We start from the raw sequence: 25,054 nt of genomic DNA on the forward strand, positions 1-25,054 counted from the left end.
ACCTTGAATTGAGAGAATGTAATTTTTCTGTGCTTTTCCCTCAATATTTGAGGCAATGCATGTATAGTTTCCACTGTCTGAAAGCTGAGACCGGGCAATTTGGAGTTTGCCACCTCCAGACAAAATATGAACTTCAAGTGAGTCAGAATTCTCTGTAGGTACAACAAAGCAAAACAAAACATAAATAAGCTTTTATTCTTAACATCTGTGCAATTAACCATTAAAACATCTTGCTTTTTGCAATAAATAGTATTTCTTAAAAGTTCTTCCTATGTATTTTTATTTTTAAATGAGATCCTTTTTGAAAAGGCAAATGGGATAACTCATTTCCAAAAGGAATGATCATTCTACAATGAACCTATTTTGTAAGTCTATATTTCAGTAAATTAGATTTTCTTTAAGTGAGCACAGGCATGAACACAACATTGAAAATATGCCAGTTTACAAATCTGGGAAATTAAGAGCAACCAAAGCAAAAACAAACACACACAAGAAATGCACAGCTGTGTTACCCATGGGTTTGTAGTTCTTTAACCATGATATGGTGGGGAGTGGAATTCCAGTGGCATCACATGTTAGGGTCACAGGATTGCTGATCGTCTCAACAACCACTTCTTTTTCAGGTCCTTCGATACTGGGCAGTACTATAAGAAGAAGAAAATCACGTGTCCTCATTAAGCTAATTCAGGAGAATATCTTTCATTTGCATATCTGGGGGAAAAAGAGTTATATTAGAGGCAGATGCTCACCATATACATTGAGGTGGAAATTTTTATCATCCCGTCCTGCTACATTTATAGCTCTACATACATACTGGCCTGTGTCAGATACCTAAAAGAAAAAGATACTATTGTATGTGCTCCATTAAGTTATAGATGACCAATCACACTGTTCAAGTGTAGATGAAATCATCAGTCATCTTTATGCTCAAATGCCCCAGTTCTTATTGCCTTCTGCAATCCTATTTTTTTTTTAATGAAAAGGTCAGAGGTAATGAAGACTTTATTTTTTTAATAAAAATCAGTTTTCACCGTAGTAAAGGGAATAGGCAACTTTCAACTCTGTTCCACAATACCAGCAAGGAAAGACACACAAAAATAAAAGATGCACCTCAGCTTTCTTGACTTGCAGCCTTTGTCCATCTGCTAAAACTTCCAAGTGAGCAGACTCGGTGAGCATTCGGCCGTTCTTATACCAGGTGACGACTGGGCGTGGGACAGCGTTGGATTCGCACTCCAGTGACACCGAGGTTCCCTCCCTTACATTAACTACAGAAACAGATTCACTGCCACCATCTTTAATGCTTGGGGGTACTGAGGGAAGGAAACAAGAAGAGAAGGAAAGTTTTTCCCATTAAAATGCTCAGATAGAAAATATGTAACACCAGTTTTAAAATGAGCAGAATCTTATGAGCAGAGTGAAACAAACCATAAACAGTCAGGGAAACTTTTTTCTTGCTTTCACCAGCTTGGTTGATAGCTATACATGTATATTCGCCATCATCAGATGTTTTGGACCGAAGAATTTGTAGCGTTCGACCACCTGTAAGCAAATATAATGAAAACTGAATAGTGGTAGAGAGGTAGCTCTAACAACTATTTTATCAATACAATAAACAGTAAATTTGTCCTTTCACTTGGAATAAAGTGGATATACAAAAGTTTTATATTTAAAATGAAAGTATCAGTGTTCTTTGGTCCTTCTTTATTATATATTCTATTTCCTCATAAAGGAAGAAATTCATAGAATTTTTCTCTCCAGTAACAAAATATGGACAGAAATGTCTGATGTAGGTTTTAGTGAGCAAACAGTAACCATACTTTAGTCAAAATACATTAACAAATATTTTCTAGGTTTAAATCTCTCACAGTGCAGAGTGCTCTCTCTCTCTCTCTCTCTCTCTCTCTCTATCTATCTATCTATCCATCCATCCCCCAAGAACTTTAGGATTGACTAAAAACAACCAGAGGACTCATCCAGTAAAAATACCATCTATGCATCTACCATTCCTATGAAATTAATAAGGATTTCTGTTCCTAAATTTCATAATTTTTGAAGGAGACCTCGTTGTGCCTTCCTACTAAAATCATAAAGTCTTTACAATCTTTAGTCTAAGGGCTCCAAATGGGTAACAGTGTGTGAAAAAATAAATGGAGCAACACAAAAGTCTGGAAGAGACTAAGCTGAAAAGTCATTTGTATTAAAATAAAGGAAAATGAGGAATTTTTGTCTACCTTATAGAATAACAGTTTCCTTACCAGGCACAATGAGAATGTTTGTATTTGGGTTGATGGGTTGTTCATTCTTGAGCCAGCTGAGATCAGGAGGGGGGATCCCGGAGAACTCACAGGTCAAAGAGATGAAATTGTTCACCACAACAGTCAGATTTTCAGGGTTAGGACCAATGACACTTGGAGGAACTGCAATAGTAAATGTAGTAAAAGTAAAATCTGATGTTATCAGCACATATATTCCAATTTACTAAAAATAGGTCCAACTACCACATTCTGTTAAAGCACTTAGGTTCCTACAAATATCTAAATATTTTGTTGTGAAAACCAATCTTGCTGTCTTTCTTCTTAAAATTTTCTAATGCCTTCAACAAATTCATGTCCAGCAGTTTCATTTCTTCCCAAACAAAAAAGTAATCCAGAATTTTCGAAAGCAGAATTAGTGTGCATTTTATTTGTAAAACACAGATGATAATTTATAAGATGGTTTTGTCAATATACAGAGGAAGACCCAGTAGTGCTTTTTATTAAGTGCATTTGAATATTATTTCTTTTAACATTAGATCTTTATTTAAAGTTCTTCTTTTCCTGCTTAAAGCAATGATAATGGATGGTGGTGGTGATAATAGCACAATAATGTGAATGTAATTAACACCACTGAATTATACATTTGAATGTGTTTAAAAGGAAATTTTAGGTTGTATATATGATACTAGAATAAATTTTTGTTTTACAAAAAACCCATAGGACTGTACAACACAGTGAACCCTAATGTAAACCACAGACTATAGTTTATAGTACAATTATAATAATATTCTTTCATCAATTGTAACAAATATACTACATGAATGCAAGGTGTTACTAATGGGGGAGTATATTGGAACTTTGTATTTTATGCATGATTTTCTATAAACCTACAACTTCTATAATAAAAAATAATGTAAATCAGCAACTTTTGAGATGAGCAAAAAATTTAAGAAATGAGTAACAGTATCAAGTTTTATCAAAAAATTCAAAAATCAAAAGTAATGTTGAAAGTGGAGAAAAAAGAATCAGATCCATAATGCAATATCACATATATTTTAACAATATATGCTTCATAAGAACACATGCAAATGGAAGGAAAAACATCATATACAATCAAATGGTTCCCTATGAAGGGGGAAGGGAATGGAACTGAGGAAGGGGCATAAAAATGAATCAATAAATGAGTGAATGAATAGGTGAATGACTAGATTAATAAATAAAAGATCTTGCTTAAATGAAGATAGTAAGCCCTGAATTAACAATACAGTGGTTAATATAATACTATATTATATTAAGACTGAGGTCTTAAAACTACATCAAAAACCAAAATAGAATATGAAAAAGGCAAAATCTCTTTTTCCTTTTAATACCACATTGATGATTATTTTTCATCCATTAATTTTACTATTCCTTCATGCATGCATCCATTCATTCCTTCATTCATTTATCAAACATTTATCGAATAGCTCCCATATGCTACACATTTGCTAGGTGATGGTGATGCAGTGTGAAAATCATTATAGGCAACACTGATATTGAGTCAACAGTCTGGTCGGAGTGACAGACATTGACAAAACGTTTTTTTTTTTTTTTTTTTTTTTTTTTTTTTTTTTTTTTTCTCATTAAACTTTGTTTTAATGGGTCTCAAAATTCTGTGACAGATTTTTGGTCATTGTTTCCATTTAAAAAGTACTGATTTTAAAAACTAATAACTTAAAACTGCCACACAAAAACAAATGGTCCACAAAACATTCCTTTCCTTCTGAAAGTTTTACGATGCATTGTTATCATTAACCAGTCTTTTACTATTAAACTTAAATGGCCAATTGAGACAAACAGTTCTGAGACTGTTCTTCCACCACTGATTAAAACTGGGGTGGCAGGTGTTATAGGTAATATTCATTTAGCCTTCTGAGCTTTCTGGGCAGACTTGGTGACCTTGCCAGCTCCAGCAGCCTTCTTGTCCACAGCCTTGATGACACCCACAGCAACTGTCTGTCTCATATCCCGAACAGCAAAACGACCCAGAGGAGGATAATCAGAGAAGCTCTCAACACACATGGGCTTGCCAGGAACCATATCAACGATGGCAGCATCACCAGATTTCAGAAATTTGGGGCCATCTTCCAGCTTCTTACCAGAACGACGATCAATCTTCTCCTTCAGCTCAGCAAACTTGCAAGCAATGTGAGCTGTGTGACAATCCAGCACAGGTGCATAGCCAGCACTGATTTGGCCTGGATGGTTCAGAATAATCACCTGAGCAGTAAAACCAGCTGCTTCCATCGGTGGATCGTTTTTGCTGTCACCAGCCACATTGCCACGACGAACATCTTTTACAGACACGTTCTTGACATTGAAGCCCACGTTGTCCCCGGGAAGAGCTTCACTCAAAGCTTCATGGTGCATCTCAACAGACTTGACTTCAGTTGTAACGTTGACTGGAGCAAAGGTGACCACCATGCCCGGTTTGAGAACACCAGTCTCCACTCGGCCCACAGGGACAGTACCAATACCACCAATTTTGTAGACATCCTGAAGAGGCAGACGCAAGGGTTTGTCAGTTGGACGAGTGGGTGGCAGGATGCAATCCAAAGCTTCAAGCAGTGTGGTTCCACTGGCATTGCCATCCTTACGGGTGACTTTCCATCCCTTGAACCAAGGCATGTTAGCACTTGGCTCCAGCATGTTGTCACCATTCCAACCAGAAATTGGCACAAATGCTACTGTGTCGGGGTTGTAGCCAATTTTCTTAATGTAGGTGCTGACTTCCTTAACGATTTCCTCGTATCTCTTCTGGCTGTAGGGTGGCTCAGTAGAATCCATTTTGTTAACACCAACAATTAGTTGTTTCACACCCAGTGTGTAAGCCAGAAGAGCATGCTCACGGGTCTGCCCATTCTTGGAGATACCAGCTTCAAATTCACCAACACCAGCAGCAACAATCAGGACAGCACAGTCAGCCTGAGATGTGCCTGTAATCATGTTTTTAATAAAGTCTCTGTGCCCTGGGGCATCAATGATGGTCACATAGTACTTGCTGGTCTCAAATTTCCACAGGGAGATATCAATGGTAATACCACGCTCACGTTCAGCTTTCAGTTTATCCAAGACCCAGGCATATTTGAAGGACCCCTTTCCCATCTCAGCAGCCTCCTTCTCAAATTTTTCGATGGTTCTTTTGTCGATTCCACCACATTTGTAGATCAGGTGGCCAGTAGTGGTGGATTTGCCCGAATCTACGTGTCCAATAACGACAATGTTGATATGAGTCTTTTCCTTTCCCATTTTGGCTTAAGAATCAGGGATGGTTTTCACGACACCTGTGTTCTGGCGGCAAACCCGTTGCGAAAAAGCGACAAAACGTTTTTTGAGTGCTTATACTGTTCCGGGCACTATTCCAAACACTCCACATATACTATCTCTTTGAATCATCATACAATGTTATGACTTAGGTATCATTCTTATCCTCATACTATAGATGAGGAATCTGAGGGATAGAGAGCTTAGCCTATTGCCTAAGTTTACACACAGCTAGTTACTGGCAGAGACAGACTGGGAAGCTAAGCAGGCTGGGTCTAGAGTCCTTATTCTTAGCTATTGTTCTATACTGTTCACAAATTACAAGTGTGATAAGTAGTATGCAGAAAGGCATGGTGACAAGGGTAGGTAGGGTGATCCATAAACTAGTTTTGGTATCAGTGAGGCTTCCTGGAGGAAGTTACATTTAAGGTGAAACTTGAAATATGAACAGGTTTTACCTAAGTGGAAGAGAGTAAAGAGACGTAGTTTCCAGAAAGAAGGCACAGCATATGCAAAGGCCCAAATGGGTAAAAGAACATGGCACCTGGATGGCTAGGAGTTTGAAGAGCAAGGGGCAGGGGAGGATTAAAGGGCTAAGCAAATATAAGATCCTATAGGACCTTCTGAGCATCACTAAGAATGTTGAATTATACCCTAAGGAAAATGGACAGCAGAAGAGTGGTTTGATGAAAAATTAATTTAAAAGTAACATCAATCTGCCTGCAGTGGAAAGAATTTATTAGAAGGCTAGCAAGGACTCAGAGAGACTAGTTAGGAGGCTCTGGGTGCTGTCTATACAGCAGATTATGGTAGTTGGGCCCAGGATGGTGCCAGAGGAATCAAGAAAAGGGGGTGGTACCCAGAACATTTTGTAAGTAGAATTGTCAGGACTTTTGGGGATGAGATTGAGGGAGGGGGAGGAGTAAGGGATGATTCCCAGATTTCTGGATAGATGGTGGTTTCCTTTGCTGAGATAGAGATCACTGGAGGAGAAACATGTTTTGGGGAAAAGATAATGAGCTCAGTTTTATACATGTTGTTTTAGCCTGCTATTAGACATTTGTATCAATAAGTATATATTTGGATATAAGGATCTTCAGCTCTTGAGGGGGCCCTGGCTATGGATAAAAATTTGGAAATTACGAGCACATAGACAGCAACTGAAGTTTAGGAGTGTATGAGATCACCTAGGAGTAAAGCAGGAAGGAAGCAAGATCTAGGGCACTGAGACCTACAAAGTGTAATGGTTGGGTAGGGGAGGAGGAACTAGGCAAAGCAACTGGGAACAAGATACTGAAAAAGCAAGATATAAACAAGGAGAGTGGGTGCCACAGAAGCCAAAGGAAGAGAAGTTTTCAAAAGGAAGTTGGTCAAGAGTATCAAATGTGCAGAAATAAGAAAGATGAAGTCTGAAAAGTGCTCACTCAGGAAGCAGCTTTAGTGGAGTGTGGGAGGTGGAATAGAGAAAGCAGTGGTGGGAGGTGTGAGTGGGAAGTGAGGAAAAGGAGACATTAAATACATACCACTATTGGAGAAGCTTGTTAGCAAATGAGGGAGAAAGAAAAGGAGGTGGCTGGAGGGAAATGTTGGGTCTAAGAGAGACAGCCCCCCCCGCCTTTTTTAAATGGGAGATATGAGTAAAATTAAGGGCTGTTGGGAAAGAGACAGTAAAAAGTGAGAATTTCAAATTTGAGAGAATGAGAGGAGATTGCAGGATTTCTGAGGAGGTTTGGGAGTCCAGGTCAGTGTTTGGCCTTGGGAAGGTAGAGAGATGCTTCCCTCTCTCATTGTGACAGGAGGGAGGAATAGATGTGGGTAGTATTCTCAATTTGATGGTAGGAAGCTAAGAATGGTTGCTGTAACCTGCCTTCTCTCTTCCCTGTAAAACAGGAGGTGAGGGTTTTTGCTGAGAAAAGTGCAAGGGGTCCGTGTGATATTTGCAGAAGGTGGTAAAGCTGGTCGTTACGGAGCAAACAAGAGGAGGAGTGCTTGGTGGTAGGCAGGACCCGGTTGAAGTTGGTGCTTATGAATTTATAATGACACCAATATTCCTGACGCCAAGATTTCCTCCAGCTATGGTAAGCTACCTAGGTGCAGGTATGGTGAAAATGTAGAAATTTCAGGAATAGAGAATAGCTTATAGTAAAACCTCTGGAATCAGGCTCCTTGGGTTAAAATCCTAGTTCATCTTCTGCAAATGGTGTAATTTGGGGCACACTACTTAATCTATCTGTTCAAGAGATAAAAAATGGTTCCAACTACCAGGGATGATTAATTGGAATAATACATATAAGGCACTGTGTACAGTGTCTGGTAGATACTGAGCTATCAATATATTTTTGTTGCTGTTATTGCTATTAGCATATGCAGAGTTAAGCTTTTGCTAAGCAACAGTGATGAAACAGGCATGAGCTAAAATAAATGACTGAGATGCTGTTCCGTGAATGTTAAGCTTGATGGGAAGGAAAGTGAAGACAGGAGAAGGCTGAAAAAAATTGAGATGTCCACAGACTGAAGGCTAGAGTGAAAACGAGGGATAGGTGCAGTGAGGGATAAAAACGTGATATGGTTTTAAGTGAAAATAATTTAAATTATTTCCATCAAAACTGAATTTTCCAATATTTAAATATTGGTTCTGGATTGCAGTCAGGAATTAAAGACACCATTAACTGAGCTCTAATCCATAATGGTTAAACACTACCGGCTATTTCCTCTCAATTCACTGGAGGCTCCCACTTCACCTGTTTCTAGTATGCAATTAGAAAAGGCAATGAAAATGGAGGAGATATAGTAAATTAACAGCAAATATTTATTTAGCAACTACTACAACTAAAGCACCATTCTAGGTTTAGGGAGATCTAGATGAGTAAACAATGGCCATTTGCCTGGAAGCATTTATAATACAGTGAAGGGACAGAGGTGAAAATACAGACTAAAGATAACATAAGGCAACAGAGGAGGAAAAATTAATTTGGCCATGGGGAATCAGAAAAAATAGTCAAGATATTTTATTTTATTTTTCAGCATTTATTCTACTGTACTTTACAGGTTAGAATGTGTGCTTTCACAAAGAATTCATAACACATTTGTTTCTGCCTTGCTCAGACTCATTCATTCAGAAAACCCAAAGATATTTATTAATCACCTACTGTGTGTTATTCATTGTGCTAAGTAATTGGAATATAAAGATTCAAGTGTTTCAACTGTCCATTACACAAACAACAAACATTGCTAGATATCAATAATCCCTACAATATCACATCAAAAAAGAATATCCATGATGCTAAATGAAAGTTCCTTTGGGAGGAGAGACTTTTCATGATATTTTATATTTCAGCTATTTATAGAGTGAGCTAGAATTTTATATATGTACCACACATGGAAAGGAAATCTTTCATAATCTTTGTTCACCATTTCTAATTTAACATTCTTGAAGCAGCTGCCCCCTCATGAAAACGAAACTAATATATTTGGTTAACAGCCAGCTGCTTTTTTAAGCAAGAAAATAGTATTTATGGAGCATCTAGCATGTATTGAGAACTTAAATGAAGTTTGGTGAATGAATTAGGTATGCAGGTGGTTTTTAGGAATTATTTAACTCCACGAAGTGATTTTTTCTTCTCCAGGGAGTATATTAAGTGTTGGTGGATGTAAATCAATATGATTTCTGCACTTGTGGACAGAATTGGTTCCAACTAGGACCAGTGGATAAATTTTTATGAGGATAGGAGCTATATTTGGTTCTAACATCATTTAAACCTATAATCTTTGGAGTTCAAAATTTTTATTTTTCTTTCAAATATGCATGAGTAATGTCTTCCTCTTAAGGGACTGAAATAATATAAAAATGGGCTTCCTAGAAGAACTATAAAGAAGAATTATAAATCTGACTAGAAAGAAGGAAAGAGGTTGAATGAACAGAGGCTCCATATATTATTTAAGTTACAAAATACAAAATAAGCCTACATAATCTAAAACATGGTTTTCCTTCTTTTTCAAGCATACCATAACAGATGTACCTGGAACTGAGCTCTTACCATGAACATTGAGATTAAAATATTTTTTGGCACTTCCAGCTGTGTTCTCAGCAACACACACATATCTGCCGATATCTGTTATTTGGGCATTTAGAATCTAAAGGAAAAATGAAAACAATTCCAACTGAAATTTTTAATAAAGTATCTTGTCATATTTGTCATTTTTAGAATAAACAATACATATTATTTCTAGTTAATACCAGATGAACACAAGGAAAAATAAAATTTTGAACATAACCATGCAGATACTGACTTTTATTTGTTGGTCAGTCAAATAACTACCTATTTACAAAGATTTCCAATCAGGAAAAGCAATTTTATAAGTAGTGCTGGTAAACTGACTACAAAATATCTCAGATTACTCCATTATCTCTCTATTCCCATCCTTTGCAATATGACTTTGAAGTCCTCCTATCAACAGCTACAGTAAAGACATGAAATTTAATCTGGGCTGTGATTGCCTTGGTCAGTGGAATGTGATGGAAGAGATAATGTGCCAGCTGAGAATCTAGGCCTGAAGAGGCCTCGTGTGGCTGTGCTCTCTCTTTCAAACTCTGTCACCACCATGTGAGGAAGCCAGGACTAGTCTGCTGGAGAATGAGAGATCACGTGGTGCAGAATCATCCCCTGGATTGCAGCCGAGCCCAAGAAATGTGCAACAGTCCAGACAAGTTCTTAAGAACCCTTTATCCAACCCACAGCTCTATGTAGGCACTTGAGTAAGCCTCGCTTAGACCAGAAGAATCACCCAGCCAACTAGCAGACTCATGAGCTAAATAAATGCTTTTTGTTTTAAGTCAAGTTTTGGGGTGGTTTGTTTTATGTAGCAATAGTTAAATAACATAGCAATTATAGTTTTCTTTATTAATTAGGCAGAAATTTCTATTCACTTCTATATTTGGCCCTAAATACAGAAACATTTTAAGTGATCATAGAGGTTGCATGATCAACATACTGAAATATTCGTGACATAAGAAGGTACTTTGAGAATTCAAGGTTATTAATAAGCAGTGAGTCTGATTCTTTGCATGAAGAAATCCTTAAGATGCATCTATTGATAGTTATGCTTATATTTTGGGCTAATATAATATTATTCATTGTGTTCAAGAAGTAATTTATTAAGTTGTAGACTGACAAAAGAATTGATGCTATTTTTACAAGTGCCTAACTTTCTATCAGGACATTGGAAAAGAAATATATAGACATGGTCATTATTGAACAATCCAAAATATTCACGGGTTAAATTATTATTTATTATCAACCTTTTGCCAATATGGGACAAATTTTAATCTACAGGATGCTTATACAATCTTGAATTTTACCATCAGAAATATGCAACAAAAAAAGATTGTGATACCAATTTGCTTACAATGTGGCTTTTATTGCAAGGGCCAAATTTCAGTAAATTTAGGGGGGAGTTTGTGCATGTGTGTGTCTGGACAGGCAATTTCTCAAAGAATTCTTGCAAAAACTGTTATGAACACATGTATAATAGACCTTTATGACTATGTATCTTTACCAATATAGTGTTTACAAATCAATAAAAATTATTTTTTAAAGTCAAAAATATCATAAGATACAAAGTGAAACTACATCTTTCTTAAACCAGGTTTCTGCTTTTACCTGCAGAATTCTTCCATTGGATAGAAATTTATGATGGTCATCTTCTAGCAAGGGTTGTCCATCTTTTTGCCAGGAATTCCTTGGTGCTGGTCTGCCACTGGATGAACATTCCATCAGCATATTCCTGTTCACCAGCACAGTGACCTCTTCAGGGAGATCACTGTTTGCTCCCTTGATAATTGGCGGCACTAATAAATGATCGCAACCAAGAAATAATGACAGGAAAGAAGGCCTTTTCAAAATCATCCCACTTTTCTGACAGTTTAAAAAAGTTTAGGTTGATAATAGAGAAAGAAAAACTGGAAGAGGAGACCCATGATCCTCAGGTAACATTTCATAGTAATGCATGTGGGTGGTGAGAAAAATTATTTGAATTTGGGTTTATTCTCTTCCCCCTCCTTTACCTAAACTTGACTAACCCTGCCACACCCAGTTTCATTACCATTTAGCTCAATCCCAGTTCTTCCCTAATTTATTCTGCCCTGTTCTCTTTGAGCCCCTGTGGATTTTCAGTCACATTTAGGTAGCTACACAAATGAGCATATATTTAAGTCTATCTGATCAGGTCATCTAGACAAGGCAGATAAATTAAATGTTTTAAAATGTTTTTGAAATGTTCAGATTTGGTGTCAATTTCAAGGAAATCCTAAGGCCATTCAAAGCGTGTTTCCTAGAATCTGTAACAGTGGTATCAGCATCACCGGGATACTTGGTTAGAAATGAAAATTTTCGTGTCTCATCCACAATATTTAAGAAGGGGCTCAGAAATCTGTTTTAACAGGCTCTCCAGGTGATTGGTATGCATGCTAAAGTTTGAGAAGCCCTGCTCTAGATTTTCCTACACACATTCAATCTCATTTTACAAATACTGTGAAATCCAAGTACATGTCTACCTTATGTTAGACTAGCCAGTTATGAAAAGCCACACATGCATATAATTTTTAAAATGGAAATGTTAAATTAACTAGGAACATGTCTTGACCTCTTTTAAAATGTAGAAATTCATTTACAAAATGAATTTTGTTTTGTCACGAAAACTTGTTTTTTTATGCCACTCTCTTAAAATGTACTACATTTATAACAACGAGGATAGACGCATGTTTAACATAGATGCAGTCTTGTGGTATTTGAGTCTCTCAAAACCTAAACTGGAAGTGTATAAAGAAAATCATGAATGCTACAAGGCACATAACAGAATTTCAATGGTACTTTGAATGCATACTTTTACATTTAAAGCCACCTGATTTATAATATACTTCAGATAACATAATATATAACTTGAAATGAGTGAAGATTGGTAAATAATAAACTTGGATTTCTGATCAAATGAGACTATGACTTCTGATACCATGAAAAATGACCAGACTCAGTGTTGAGGCATAAAGGCTTGATATTTTCCTCAACTTTTGGCAGCTGCTAAACCATTAGGAGATATGCTATAGGGACAGTATCTGACATTAAAGACCTGAACAGCAGTTCTTTGCTCTCACTCTTCCAGCTGCCACCCCACCAGCTGGGTTACGCCACTCAAAATTGTTCTCAGTAATCCTCCTGAACCTGGGAGGCGAGCAACAGACATTGTGAAGCCACCTTAATTTTGTCAGAATTTGGGGGCCAGTTTTTCTTGCTTTGTTCCCACATGCCAACTCTAAACTCATCTCCAACATGCTTTCCAACTGATTGATACTAACAGCCTTAAAGCATGAACATCTACCTTTGACTACCCAATATCATAGTTCCATTTCAACTTAATTCAGTTCCAGCTCTTCCCAAACTATCCTATCTTGCTTCTTTATCATCTCTTCCACTTTGTTCTAAGCAAAATTCACCCAAAACTTAGGTCAGATAACAAGCCAGGTGATCCAGGGTTCTCCTTCACCATTCCTGATGATGTTAGTACCGACTTTTGATTGTCTTCTCTTTCCTTTACCTTATAGGTATCTTGTGGGCTTTAAAATCTATGTGATCACCTTTACTCCACTTTAGTTATCCATAGTCAGTCATACTTCGGACCATTCAATAGGAACACCTCTTCTCTCTGCAAGTTTATGAGGACTGATGTCTCCTGTATTTACTGCTGTATCCTCAGTGTCTAGCACAGTGCCTGGCACATAGTGAACAATCAATAGACATTTGTCAAGTAAATGAATTTTGAACTCTGGTGTTTTTTCTCTTCCACCTCTTTTTGGGCTTCCTTCATAACCTGCTCTTCATTTCACTGAAAACTCTATCCCTTCTTCTCTCTCTATTATAATCAGTCTATCAGACTCCTTCCAGCCTCATTTTCCCATTTGCTAAGCCTAGATCTCTTGGTGGATCATTTCAGTGATGCTCTATCTCACTGTTCATTCTATGCTCTCTCATCCTCCAGTGTTTCCACAATGTTTCATCTTATGGTACCTCCATGGGTAAACCACATCATCTATTTTTTCTACATCTTCCCCTGGGTTACTGAGTGTTGCTGCAGAAAGCATTGTCTCTAAATCAAATGGTTCCAACCTCAATGGCTGACTGTTTAGTACATCCTCCATAGTGGCAATCACTAACATATTTTGTTTTTCATAACCTAAAGTCCCATCCTTGACTTTCTTGTTCTTATTTTCATGTTTTTACCCATGAATAGCTAATTAACCCCTCTTGGTCCCTTAATTCCATTTTTCATCTATTCTAGGACCTTGCTCCATCAACCTCTACCATCACCCCTATCACTGCACACACATACTTGAAACTTTAATTTGTCCCTTTCTGTTTGATCATTTTCCTTGGTCTATATACAAGCTGAAATCTTTTTTCAATCTGTTTATCCCAACAAACCCTTTATCTCAAAACTCTCTTTCACTTCTTCCCTCCTCAGCAAAATGTCTTAAGAGTACTCTATATTCACTTTATGATAACTTGCTCAATATTTATCCACTTGCTCTGTGACATTATAGTAGTCTATGCTATCTGGACCTTTTGAATTTCACCAGTGACCTCAGTTTCAAAGCCAAATGGCCTTTTCTTAGTTTTTATTTTCAATACTAAAATTTATTTCTTGATTACCTTTTCTATTCCTTGGCTTCTGTGACACAGCAGTTTACTGGTTTTCATTAACTCCTCAGATTGTTTATCCTTTGATTCTATTTTCCTTTCTCCTAATTACAAGTGACCTACCAGCAATCTTCTTTTGACCTTCTCCTACTATGTATATAATCCTCTGAGGTGGAAATCCCATGTATTTGAATATTACCTGCTTGTTTATGACACTTAAATCTATATTTTCAATCCATTTCTCTCTCCTACAGTGAAGTTCCTTAGTTCTAACTGCCTAGCCAGCATTTTACCCAAGTACCATGTCAAATTCAACATGTCCAAAACAAAATTCACTTCATTCCTTCTCAATTCAGGTCCTTTTCTCAGGTCTTCTGTTTTTATTAATCTTACTACCATCCACTTATCATTCAGCATGATTAAGTGCCATCTTATACACTTTATTACACAGAGTAATTGTCATCTTATAGGACACTTAAGAGAGAAGAGAATTAGAGAATAATCTTAATCTCAGAGTCATTTTATATTGTGAGACTGGTTTCTATTACTTCATATCTACTTAATCACTTTCTCTATGAGACATGTCACATCATCTGCTACTGCCACTTCTCTAGCTCAACATCTTCTAATGGAAGCATCTATTTGTTCCTACTTCTGGTGTCAAGTAAAATAAAATGGCTGCCTGCATTTGGTGTTGCCAGGAGGGACCTTTCCTGAAAAAAGATTTTCCAGAAGACAAAAACAATGGACCTACAGGAGCTTTAAAAAAAAAAAAAAAATAGAATATTGTAATGCACTCTACAGAATTTCAGATAACCGGCATCTGGTGATAGAATTTTGGCCCAGTAGAGATAGCTTATCAGAATGGACAAGCATATCATACTAATTGATAAATATCTGCTCCCCACTTTGTAAGACTCTTTACCCTGATGTAAAATGGAAGCTTAATGTCAGCCAATAACATTTCCTCACTTCAGTGTCTGCCCTATATACAAGCTCCCTGTTTCTACCCCTTTGGAGGAGTTATTTTCTACTTGAGGTTTGGATGGAACCCAATTCATTAATCATAAACTGTTCAAACCCATAAGTGATATCTTGTCTAATATTTTATTTTAATACTGGTGATATCATCTTTACTTTTCCTTGAAGGAACATCACTTCTTCTACTCTCAGTCCATGCATTGAGATGGAGATCATTCTGGTTCAGGTGTGGGAATATGGACCAGGCCTTATCAATTAGAACACTGAAACCCCTTGGCCACTGTAATTGGTTTGAGGATGGATATGTTACTCACACTTGGCCAATTAAAGTCATGGGAACTGAAATATAGGACTTTAGTTATAAATACTGGGAAAGAAAATGTTGGTGATTGAATCCTTTCCCTGTAAAAGGCATGTTCAGTCCCATCTCCTGGTCCTGTGGTGCGAACCCATTTGGAAATAGGATCTTTAAGGATGTTAATAGTTGAGGTGTGCCCAAATGAATAAGGATGGGCCTTAATTCAATATGGCTGAAGTCCTTATAAGCAAAGGAAAGTGAACATACAGAGAGAAGCCATGGGGAGCAGCCAGAAGCTGGAACACAACAGAGCTCAGAAGAGAAAGGAGAAGAGGCCACCATGAGCATTGCCACGTGATGAAAAACCCAAGGACCCAAGGATTGCTGGTAGCCAGACTCAAAACACCAGTCTACAGAGAGAAAGCATTATCTTGCTGATGTCTAAATTTTGAACTTCTCCTAGCCACCTTATGCTATGGTATTTGTTTTAGCGTCCCAGAAACTTAAACAGAAAAGCTTTCCTGTGGATGTGAAACGAGGAGGATGTAAGCCTAAAGCTGTTAGAGGACAACCTTCCATCTGGGAGAATTCCCCACCTAATAGTCAAGCCAGTAGAGAAAGCAAAGCCAAGAGACAAACAAATTTCTGTTGACTTCTTTCTAGCAAAGAAGTCAGACATGACTAAAGTCAACTCTACCTTGGGATTTTTCAGGTTCATGAGTCAATGAATTCTCTTTTTATAATTTGAATTAGATTGCTATTATCTGAGGTGTCCTGACTAATATGCTTTCATTTTATATAGGACAGTTAACTCCTTGGGGGAACTATAAATTTCTGATTATCTTTACAGTCCCTAGAGTGGTTAGTGCAACATCTTGCAAACATTAGTCAAAAATATTTTTGAGTGAAAGAATGAATAATAAACAAAAGAAAACAAACTCACAGAGAACACGGACATCATATTGAAGGGAATCTTCTCCAGCCTCATTCACAGCCACACATGTGTATTTCCCAGCATCTTCTACTTTAGTGCGGGGAATCTGCAGCACCCGCCCCCCTGAAAATACACCCCCATGTGTTTACTTCTTTAAATCTCAGAGTGAATACAGGTCACAAACAAAGATATAATTTTTAGGTCTGATGACTTCCTTACCTTTCTTTCAAGTTTCCTACTTCAACCAATAGTATGGTTTTAAACCCAAATATCACATTTAGAGCAAACACAATATTATTTTTTAAAAAGATCCAATTTATGGATTGAATCTCCTAAGAAATGAATAGCTAGTATAGATTTACCTGAGGTGGGGGTATGTTATTCCATGTGATTCATTATTGTGTGGAATGTTAGTATGCAGTGACTTTCTTGCTTTTACAGTTTTGAATACATTTAATAGAAGTTTGCTGCAAGTTTATTGTTTTGAGAAAGTAAAACCCAGGAATACAAAAGGTATAAAGTATATTAAACATACAATTCTGTGTATTTACTTAATTTTTTATGTTGATATAATTTCAAATTGTGAAAAGTTGCAAGAAGTGTATAAAATTGTTCACCCATATTCACCATTTATTTATATTTCACTCCATTTGTTTTGTCTCTTTCTCAAAAATATTTATTTTTTTCTGAACTATTTGAGAATAAGTTGGAGACCTAGTACTCCTTTTTCTTTAAATGTCCATAATGTGTATTTCATAAGAACAAGGACAATTTCTCACATAACCACAATTGGCACAATGATCAAAATCAGGAAATTTAAAATCAATAAAATACTATTATTGAATCCATAGTCCATATTCAAGTTTGTCATTATTACACTGATGTATTTTAGCTAATTTTTCCCCGACCTGAATACATTTCAGGACCACATATTACATTATAGTTGTCATGTCTCTTTTGTCTCCTTTTATTTTTTCAAGATATTCTTTGACTTAATATGGGTAAAATTTATATACAGTAAAATGTACTGACTTTGTACAATTTGCTAAGTTTTGATAAGCTCTGTGTATTTTAATGTTTGTTAGAATAGAAGCTTTGAAAATATTGTTATTCTATGACAATTTAAACATCTTTTTCATCAAAAACCACACAATAACTAAAATATTTGAAAGTGATTTTTTTATATTTTTTAGAATAAATTCATTAAGTAAACTGAATAGCAACTATTTGCAAATATATTTTAGAAAATACATTTGATACCATTGACAATCAATAGCCTAAATGTCAGTTAAATTCCATGGGCAGGAAACCCATCAAATTGATTGCTTTAATAAATAAAAGAAACCCATTTTGCAGAGAATCAGATTTTCACCCTGTTCCTAGCAATCTTTACCTGGTAAAATTAATACTCTGTCACTCGAGGTTAGAGGATGACCATCTTTGTACCACGTCAGAGTAGGAGGAGGTGCGGCATTTGTCTCACAGTAGAGAGAAATGGGGTTGTTGATGACCACATCTTTGGCTTCCCCACTTCTGCCTGTGACCAGCATGTTTCCTATTTCCCAGAGTTTCTGAAAACTTGGAGGAACTAAGGAGGAAAAACATAAAATCTTGGTCATGAGGGAATGCCAGTGTCAATCCATTAAACAAAGGCCCTGGCTGTATTTTCACAACAGTGGCTTGTAAATGTAATAAATTGTATAATGTGAAAATATTTTCAAGTCCTTATGCACCTATCAACTCTAGCACCTAGCCATGTAACCAAACATAACAGTAGATAGAAGTTGGAGCTGGTTGCCGTGTGGACAAACACAACATGTGGGGCTCAGAACACTGTGCTCATGGCTTTGATGTCCCTGTAAAAGGGCTGCTGTTCTAACAAGATGAAGGAGCTGCTCTCAGGGAGGCACTACTAAAATAAGGACGGCTAAAGAATATGATCAAAGCAGGAAAAAACTCATTTTGAGGAATCATTAAAACAATTCTGGCTTAATTGAGAACATTCCAAATGATTTGTCTCATTAAGTAGACTAAAGAAGTTATGCAATCAGGATTAATAACCCCATGAACAAAAGTAATGGGACAGACTCATAAGTTTCTGGGGGACAAGTATGAATTTTTTAGAAGGCAACTTGCTTGGACATCAAAAGCACTAAAAGGTACATAACGTTTGACCTAAAATTTCCACTATTAAGAACTTATTATGAAAAAAACCACAAAGATATGCAAAAGTTTAACGTATACAGTGTTCAGTAAAGCATAAGTATTGAAATCTTGGAAGCAACTCAGACATTCAATGATAGAAGTCTGGTTAAATATCTATATATTCAGCTGATGAAACAGGTATGGTTATTAAAAATAATGTTGAATAGTAACCTCAAAAGTAGCAATATCAACAACAATAGCAAGTATAATTTTATAAGCATTTTGCTAGGAGCTTCAGTTGCTTTAAAAGCAATTCCATAAGGCATTATCCTAAAGGTGTGGAAATTGAGACTTGAAATGTTTAGTTAACTTGCCCAAGTCACACAACATGTAAGAACTTAAATCATTATTCAATTACAAATCTGTCTACTTTAAATCCTGTACTTCACCACTTTGCTGACTTCATGTTTCATGGTCATAAAAATCTTCATGATACAGCATTAGGGAAAGAACCATGTATTGTGTGATCCCAATTTTGTAAAACAAGTATACATTTTAAAATATCAGAAGGGAACACATAAAACAACAGAGATTAATCCTGAATGATGGGACTATTTATCTTTTGTTAATTTCTTGTGCTCGATTTCCAGTAATGAATTTATATTATTGTAAACAGGAAAAAAAAAAAACTATTAAAAATAAGCCAAGTAAAATTCATTTTCCATTGCTTTTACAGAACATGAAACTCAAATTATCTGCAATGAACATATTAGTATTACCTTGTATATTCACATCGAAATCCAGTTCATCTTCACCTGCGATGTTAGATGCTACACAAGTGTACCGTCCAGTGTCTGATAGTTGAGCCTCCTTTATTTGAAGTCTGTGTCCATTTGCAGTAATATGAACATGATTGTCTGATTTTAGGGGCTGTGATTCAATTATAATAATGTTAGCATTGAGCATAAATCCTCTGAGACCATGTAGTTAAGACTTTTATGAGTAAAAAAATGGCAATAAAATTTTACATGAAATATTCAAGACAACAATTTAATTAGATTAATTGGATTGCTTCTGAATAATCATATTTTTATATATTGAAGATTGCAACTGATATAATTTACATGTGTGCTAGATATTTGTGAGTGGTGTTTTATACAATTTTATGATAAAAATATATTTTTAGTAACTATATCCATTTACCCTTGTTGGAAAAATTATTTTTGGCTGCTTCTATATTGTATTAAAAAATAATTCTCCTACAATGATTTTGTAGAAAATGTTAGAAATTTTTTTATGAAAGATTGAAGACATTAGCATAATCTGATTTGATCTGAATAATCACTATTGTTCATCCAGAAACATCATTACCTTTTCATAAATGAACATTTTTAACCTTCAAATATTTATTTTATGATATTTCATCAAAATTATTACTACACTTAATGAGCATTAACTTATAGATATTTATATTAAGATACTTTATTGGTAACGTTGTCTACACTTAATAGACTATTTCTCATCTTATAAACATTTCCATTTACACTAAATTCCCCCTCACTCCTTGAAGATTTCAGTGCCCAATATGAGACTCATACCCTGACCTTATTACCAATAACCACATCTCCATCATAATCTCAGCTCCTCTGGCCACCACCTCCTAACTTCCTAACTCACTTCCTCAAGCATCCCAACTCCAACAAGTTTTTGACCCCAGGGGAGAACCCATGATTCAGCAAATGTGCAACCTTTTCATTGGCTCTCTCCCTCATCATGACCTCTAGTCCCTCCTTACCCAAGGAAGATCTGTCATGAGAGACACTCCTTGTGTAAACCCTTAACTCCCTCGTTTCCTCTCTCTTTAAAGCCAGTCTCTGACCATTCTCAACATCTGGTGGTCTATTCAAGAACATCCCTCCATCGAATGTCACCTCTCTTATCTACATCATCATCAATTTATTTCTCTCCAATGGATGATTTTCATCTGCATACAACATATTAATTTCCCCCTTAAAAGAAATCTCTCTTGACAGCAACCATTTCCAGTTATTAGTCACATTTTTCTACTCCACTTTGCATTTAAATGCCTTAAAAGAATTTTCTACACTTGGTATCTCCACTTTCTTTCCTTCAATCTTTTCTTGAGTCTACTCCAATCAGGTTTTCACTGTCTCTTCTTCAACAAAATGATTTGTCAAGGCCATGATGACGTCCATACTGTTAAATTTATTAGTCATTCTGTCTTTATTTTATCTGATCTATCAGTGGCATTCTACACAGTTTAACTTACTTCCATTTTTAAATACTTTTTTGTTAATGTCTTTTGGGACACCACACTCCCTGCTCCTAAACTCTAAATGTAGGAGAACCCCAGGGCTCAATACTTGGACTTCTTCTCTTTCCGTCTAAATATACTCTCCTAGTGACCTCAGCTAAAACCTTGGATTCATCTTTGACTCATACTCTGCATCTGATCTCAGCTCCTAGACCATTGCAATAGCTTCATATTTGGACCCTCTCTTTCTGTCCCCAACACAAGAACCAGTGCAATTATTTTAAAACCTTAGATCATGCCATTCTTCTGTTCAAAACCTTCTAATGGCTTCCCATTACATTCAGAATAAAAGATAACTGATCTACAAGGCAGTATGATCTGTCCCAAACTTTTCTGTTCACATCTTCTGGCATTCCCTTGATTAGGACACTTCAGCCAAAATGCCTGAGATGTGGCCCTTGCTATTTTCTCTTTTCTTCAACTTCTTCAGGTTTCTGCTCAAATATCATCTTATCAGTGAAGATTTCCCTATTTAAATCGCAAACTCCTTCCCATACCCCCTACTCTCCTCCTTGACGGAGTTTTCTCATAGGACTTACCCCACTTGACACATTACACATTTTTTTCTTTATTGGAGAAGTTGTAGGTTTATAGAACAATCATGCATAAAATACAGGATTCCCCAAAACCACCCTATTATTAACACCTTGCGTTGGTGAGGAACATTTGTTGCAACTGATGAAACCATATTTTTATAGTTTTACTAGTAACAAGAGTCCATGGTTTAACTTAGGGTTCACTAAATGATTCAGTATACCACTGTTCGTTCCCTGAATTATTTTAAAAAATTTTAATTCTCTTATCAAATATACAACTTACATTTTCCTTTTAACCACATTCATATATTTATTTCAGTGTTGTTAATAAATATTTCGGAATTGAATGAAACATTACCATGATATCAATTCTGTAAAATAGCGTAATTTAAATTTCCTATGCCAAAGAAAAACTTCAAAGCATGAATAAATAAAACTCAATGATTCTATAAAAACATTGTGGCCAACATAGCCAATATCTCTAGTAGTTTTTCTCTGCTTCACTCAAGTAGTGCTGCTTATCTGAAAAGTGAAATAATGGAAAAGAGGATACCAAAATAAACGAAAAGCAGCATTTCTTTGTGCATATTACAGAGGATCAATCCCAAACCCAGACAAAAATAGTAGTTTAACTAAAGCATAATAATTGGATCAATTTCAGAGTCTGGATTTGAAACTCTGATATGACTATTCATTATGAAATTACAAAAAACAAAAACAAAAACAAAAAACAAGCAAACAAAAAAATCCTGCCTCATTCCTAGTGCAATTCCAGTCTTTATCCAGTCTTTATGTGTATATGTGTTTGTGTGTGCATGTTTAGTAACTACAAGCAATGAAATGGTTTAGAGAAAATGAAAAATAAATACGGTTTCAAAGGAAAAAAAGAATTATGTTTCCAAATAAACTCATATAGAATTGATATTGTACTATGAAGCTTGCTTGTAATCAGAAAAGAAACTGTAAACAGAACATGGTGGGAGTTCCATATTTTTCCTTTTGCAATGACTTCCAGATGAAGCTTGCTTATTTTATGAGAGATGATTTTTTTTTTCTAGCTGCCAATGTTGCAAAATCCATCTGGGATCTGAAAAAATAAATCTATGTCCTTCCTGCATCTTAAATCATAGCTAAGACCTGAACTTCTACAACTGGAATTTAACTGGCCATTTGGATGATTATGTACAAAACAGGACAAACAGCAGCTTAGCCATATCACATCTGTACTTAGCACGGTGTTAACAGCAGTTGAAAAATCTATTTTGGTCTAAAAACACTAGCACATGTCTTTCAGGCATGCAGAGAAGAAGATCAGTGAGTGAGAAATAAGGGTGTGTGGTCTGAAAGTCAGTTTGCAGAACTGAAGGCCCTTCCCATATCACATCTGTATTTAGCACGGTGTTAATAGCAGTTAAAAAATCTATTTTGGTCTAAAAACACTAGCACATATCTCTTTAAAGCATGCAGAGAAGAAGATCAGTGAATGAGAAATAAGGGTGTGTGGTCTGAAAGTCAGTTTGCAGAACTGAAGGCTCTTCCCTTTACTGCAGTTTTGCAGTGCCCCCAGTTAACTGTAATGGTCATTTAATCATGTCTTTCAGCTTCTTCCTCAATTTGGAATATGAAAAATATTACCTTTTTTTTGTAAAAGAGTTAATGATATTTATAGAGAGTTCTGAATAAATTCAGGACTCATGTTGTACCTAAAATTCTGATCTAGCTTAGCACAGTTTGTGTTCCTTCTCCACATTTTACTTATTTACCACAGAACATAGAAGCTGTTCCCCTAACTTCTCCAGTAGGAGGGTGGACAGACTTTCATAGACAACCGTTAATGTAAAACAGTCTGGCAAACTTTCCAGTGAAGGGATAATGCTAAAATTGTTTACCATGGTTCAGGTTTTTTTTTTCTTTAGGTTTTCAGTTCTAGTTTCTATCTGCATGGGATTCTGCTAATTTTGAAGGCCACATTAATTCTCTGAGTCACTGAGTCTGTTTTTTTTTCTTGTTTTTTTTTTTTTAATTGACCATTTTAGTCTTCAAGAAAACATAAGCAAATGAAAAAAAAAAAAAAAAAACTGTGACTGGCCTGTCCATCCTTGTACCAGCTGAGGGAAGCAGAAGGAATTGCATAGGCCTCACATTCCAAGGTTAGGGTGTTGTTTACTTTGATCTTCACTTCTTTAGGAGAAAGACCTGGCCCCAAGAGGTCACTTTTATTGATTATGGGTGGAACTGCATAAAAATGAATATTAGAAAGTTAAACACTATTTTTTAAAATAAGCTGAGGTTCACTTAACAAGCACACACGGATATAGTAGATGCTTTCCTTTGTTCTAATTTCCTTGAGGACCTAAATTAGCATCTTATGAAACAGCAGTGTTCAGATACAGAATGTGAAGGAAAATATCTCTCCTTTCATCATTACAGTACTGCCAATTAAGCTAGATGCTTTCACAGACCGTTAGCTTCATTTGTTCCAGGTCCACAGACAGTCCCAGCATGACACATAAAGGGCATGTTTTTGGTCATCAAAGGGACTGAGTCAAAGCATAAAAGAAACAATCAGAAGGATACACTTCCTTTATGGAAAACACATGCACACAAAAACACTGATATATAGGTCTTCTTAATGGTAGTGTTAGCTTTGCCTTCTGTTTATAGGTTAATGTTCATTGGAACAACTCAACATCACTAATGAACAAATCCTGGGGATGTTGATTGGAGCATATGCATTTAAACAAGTTTTGTGGACAAAGGAACTATAATTCAGTCCAGAGGGTACTTCAGAAGGAAAACATAGGGAAACTCAGACAGTGCCACTGACAAGTTTTCCAACAAGGGGTTAGTAAGCAGATTGAATAGGCACATCATTCCTTTAAGAAATTGAGGTTATGGGTACAATGTTTAATTCAACAACCATTCTCAGTGAAGCAAAATATATAAATAACAATCTTTAATGCTGCACATACATAATTATGAAAATCAGGATTGAAAAAAATAGAATAATTGGGGAAGATAAGAAAACACAATGTCATTCAGAACTTACTGTAGACCTTCACTTCATAGTGCTTTATCATTTCCCCAGCCTCATTAGTGGCTACACAAGAGTATCTTCCAGCATTGTCCTCTTGTGCATTTAGGATCTGCAGAGTTCTACCTCCTGAAAAATCATGAAACATCACAGTATCTCTGAAATCACGATGGCAGCAGAGTATGTACAAATCACCACAGTTTTAGTTCTTGTTAACACATTTCTTCTTATAAATGCCAATTCTGGGATGGACATATGACATAAGGCAAACTACGATATAAGCAGGCACTACAAGGTATTTGATGACAATCTTCAAGCCTTCAGGGTTCCTCTTAGGTAATGACTCTCAGGCCCTTTCTGTCTTTCCCAGGCCTCTGTACACCACTCTAGCTAAGGCCCTTATTTCACTGTCTTCATAAACAGGTCCTTTGCCTTAATGTTCCTCCTCCTCTCATTTACCTGGCAAATTAGTAGAGATTAATCTCACTAAGACATAGTTTTTATTATGCTATTTTCTTCCTTAAAAATCTTTAATAGTTG

The 25,054-nt window shown here is 36.2% G+C and overlaps 2 protein-coding genes across 2 annotated transcripts in view; both read right to left on the reverse strand.

The window, feature by feature from the left end:
- HMCN1 (hemicentin 1) overlaps window positions 1-25,054 on the reverse strand; it is a 511,472-nt gene that overhangs the window by 100,699 nt on the left and 385,719 nt on the right. The window contains exons 51-63 of the mRNA XM_037825157.1: window positions 24,530-24,643; window positions 23,570-23,715; window positions 19,389-19,539; window positions 17,858-18,052; window positions 16,474-16,587; window positions 11,222-11,409; window positions 9,599-9,695; window positions 2,259-2,420; window positions 1,429-1,542; window positions 1,111-1,313; window positions 750-831; window positions 513-644; window positions 3-152 (exon numbers count right to left, since the gene is read on the reverse strand). Of these exons, the coding sequence (XP_037681085.1) occupies window positions 3-152; window positions 513-644; window positions 750-831; window positions 1,111-1,313; window positions 1,429-1,542; window positions 2,259-2,420; window positions 9,599-9,695; window positions 11,222-11,409; window positions 16,474-16,587; window positions 17,858-18,052; window positions 19,389-19,539; window positions 23,570-23,715; window positions 24,530-24,643 (1,848 nt within the window). The remainder of the gene's footprint in view (window positions 1-2; window positions 153-512; window positions 645-749; window positions 832-1,110; window positions 1,314-1,428; window positions 1,543-2,258; window positions 2,421-9,598; window positions 9,696-11,221; window positions 11,410-16,473; window positions 16,588-17,857; window positions 18,053-19,388; window positions 19,540-23,569; window positions 23,716-24,529; window positions 24,644-25,054) is intronic.
- LOC119526215 (elongation factor 1-alpha 1) lies at window positions 4,093-5,617 on the reverse strand. The gene has a single exon (XM_037825158.1). It carries the CDS (start codon window positions 5,544-5,546, stop codon window positions 4,158-4,160), a length of 1,389 nt encoding a protein of 462 aa, XP_037681086.1. The 5' UTR covers window positions 5,547-5,617; the 3' UTR covers window positions 4,093-4,157.

Source organism: Choloepus didactylus, chromosome 2 (genome assembly GCF_015220235.1).
Source record: "Choloepus didactylus isolate mChoDid1 chromosome 2, mChoDid1.pri, whole genome shotgun sequence".
In the NCBI taxonomy this organism is placed as follows: Eukaryota; Metazoa; Chordata; class Mammalia; order Pilosa; family Megalonychidae; genus Choloepus; species Choloepus didactylus.

Excerpts from the sequence above, each read along its gene's own strand:
- LOC119526215 (XM_037825158.1), bottom strand. The coding sequence starts at position 5,546 with ATGGGAAAGGAAAAGACTCATATCAACATTGTCGTTATTGGACACGTA.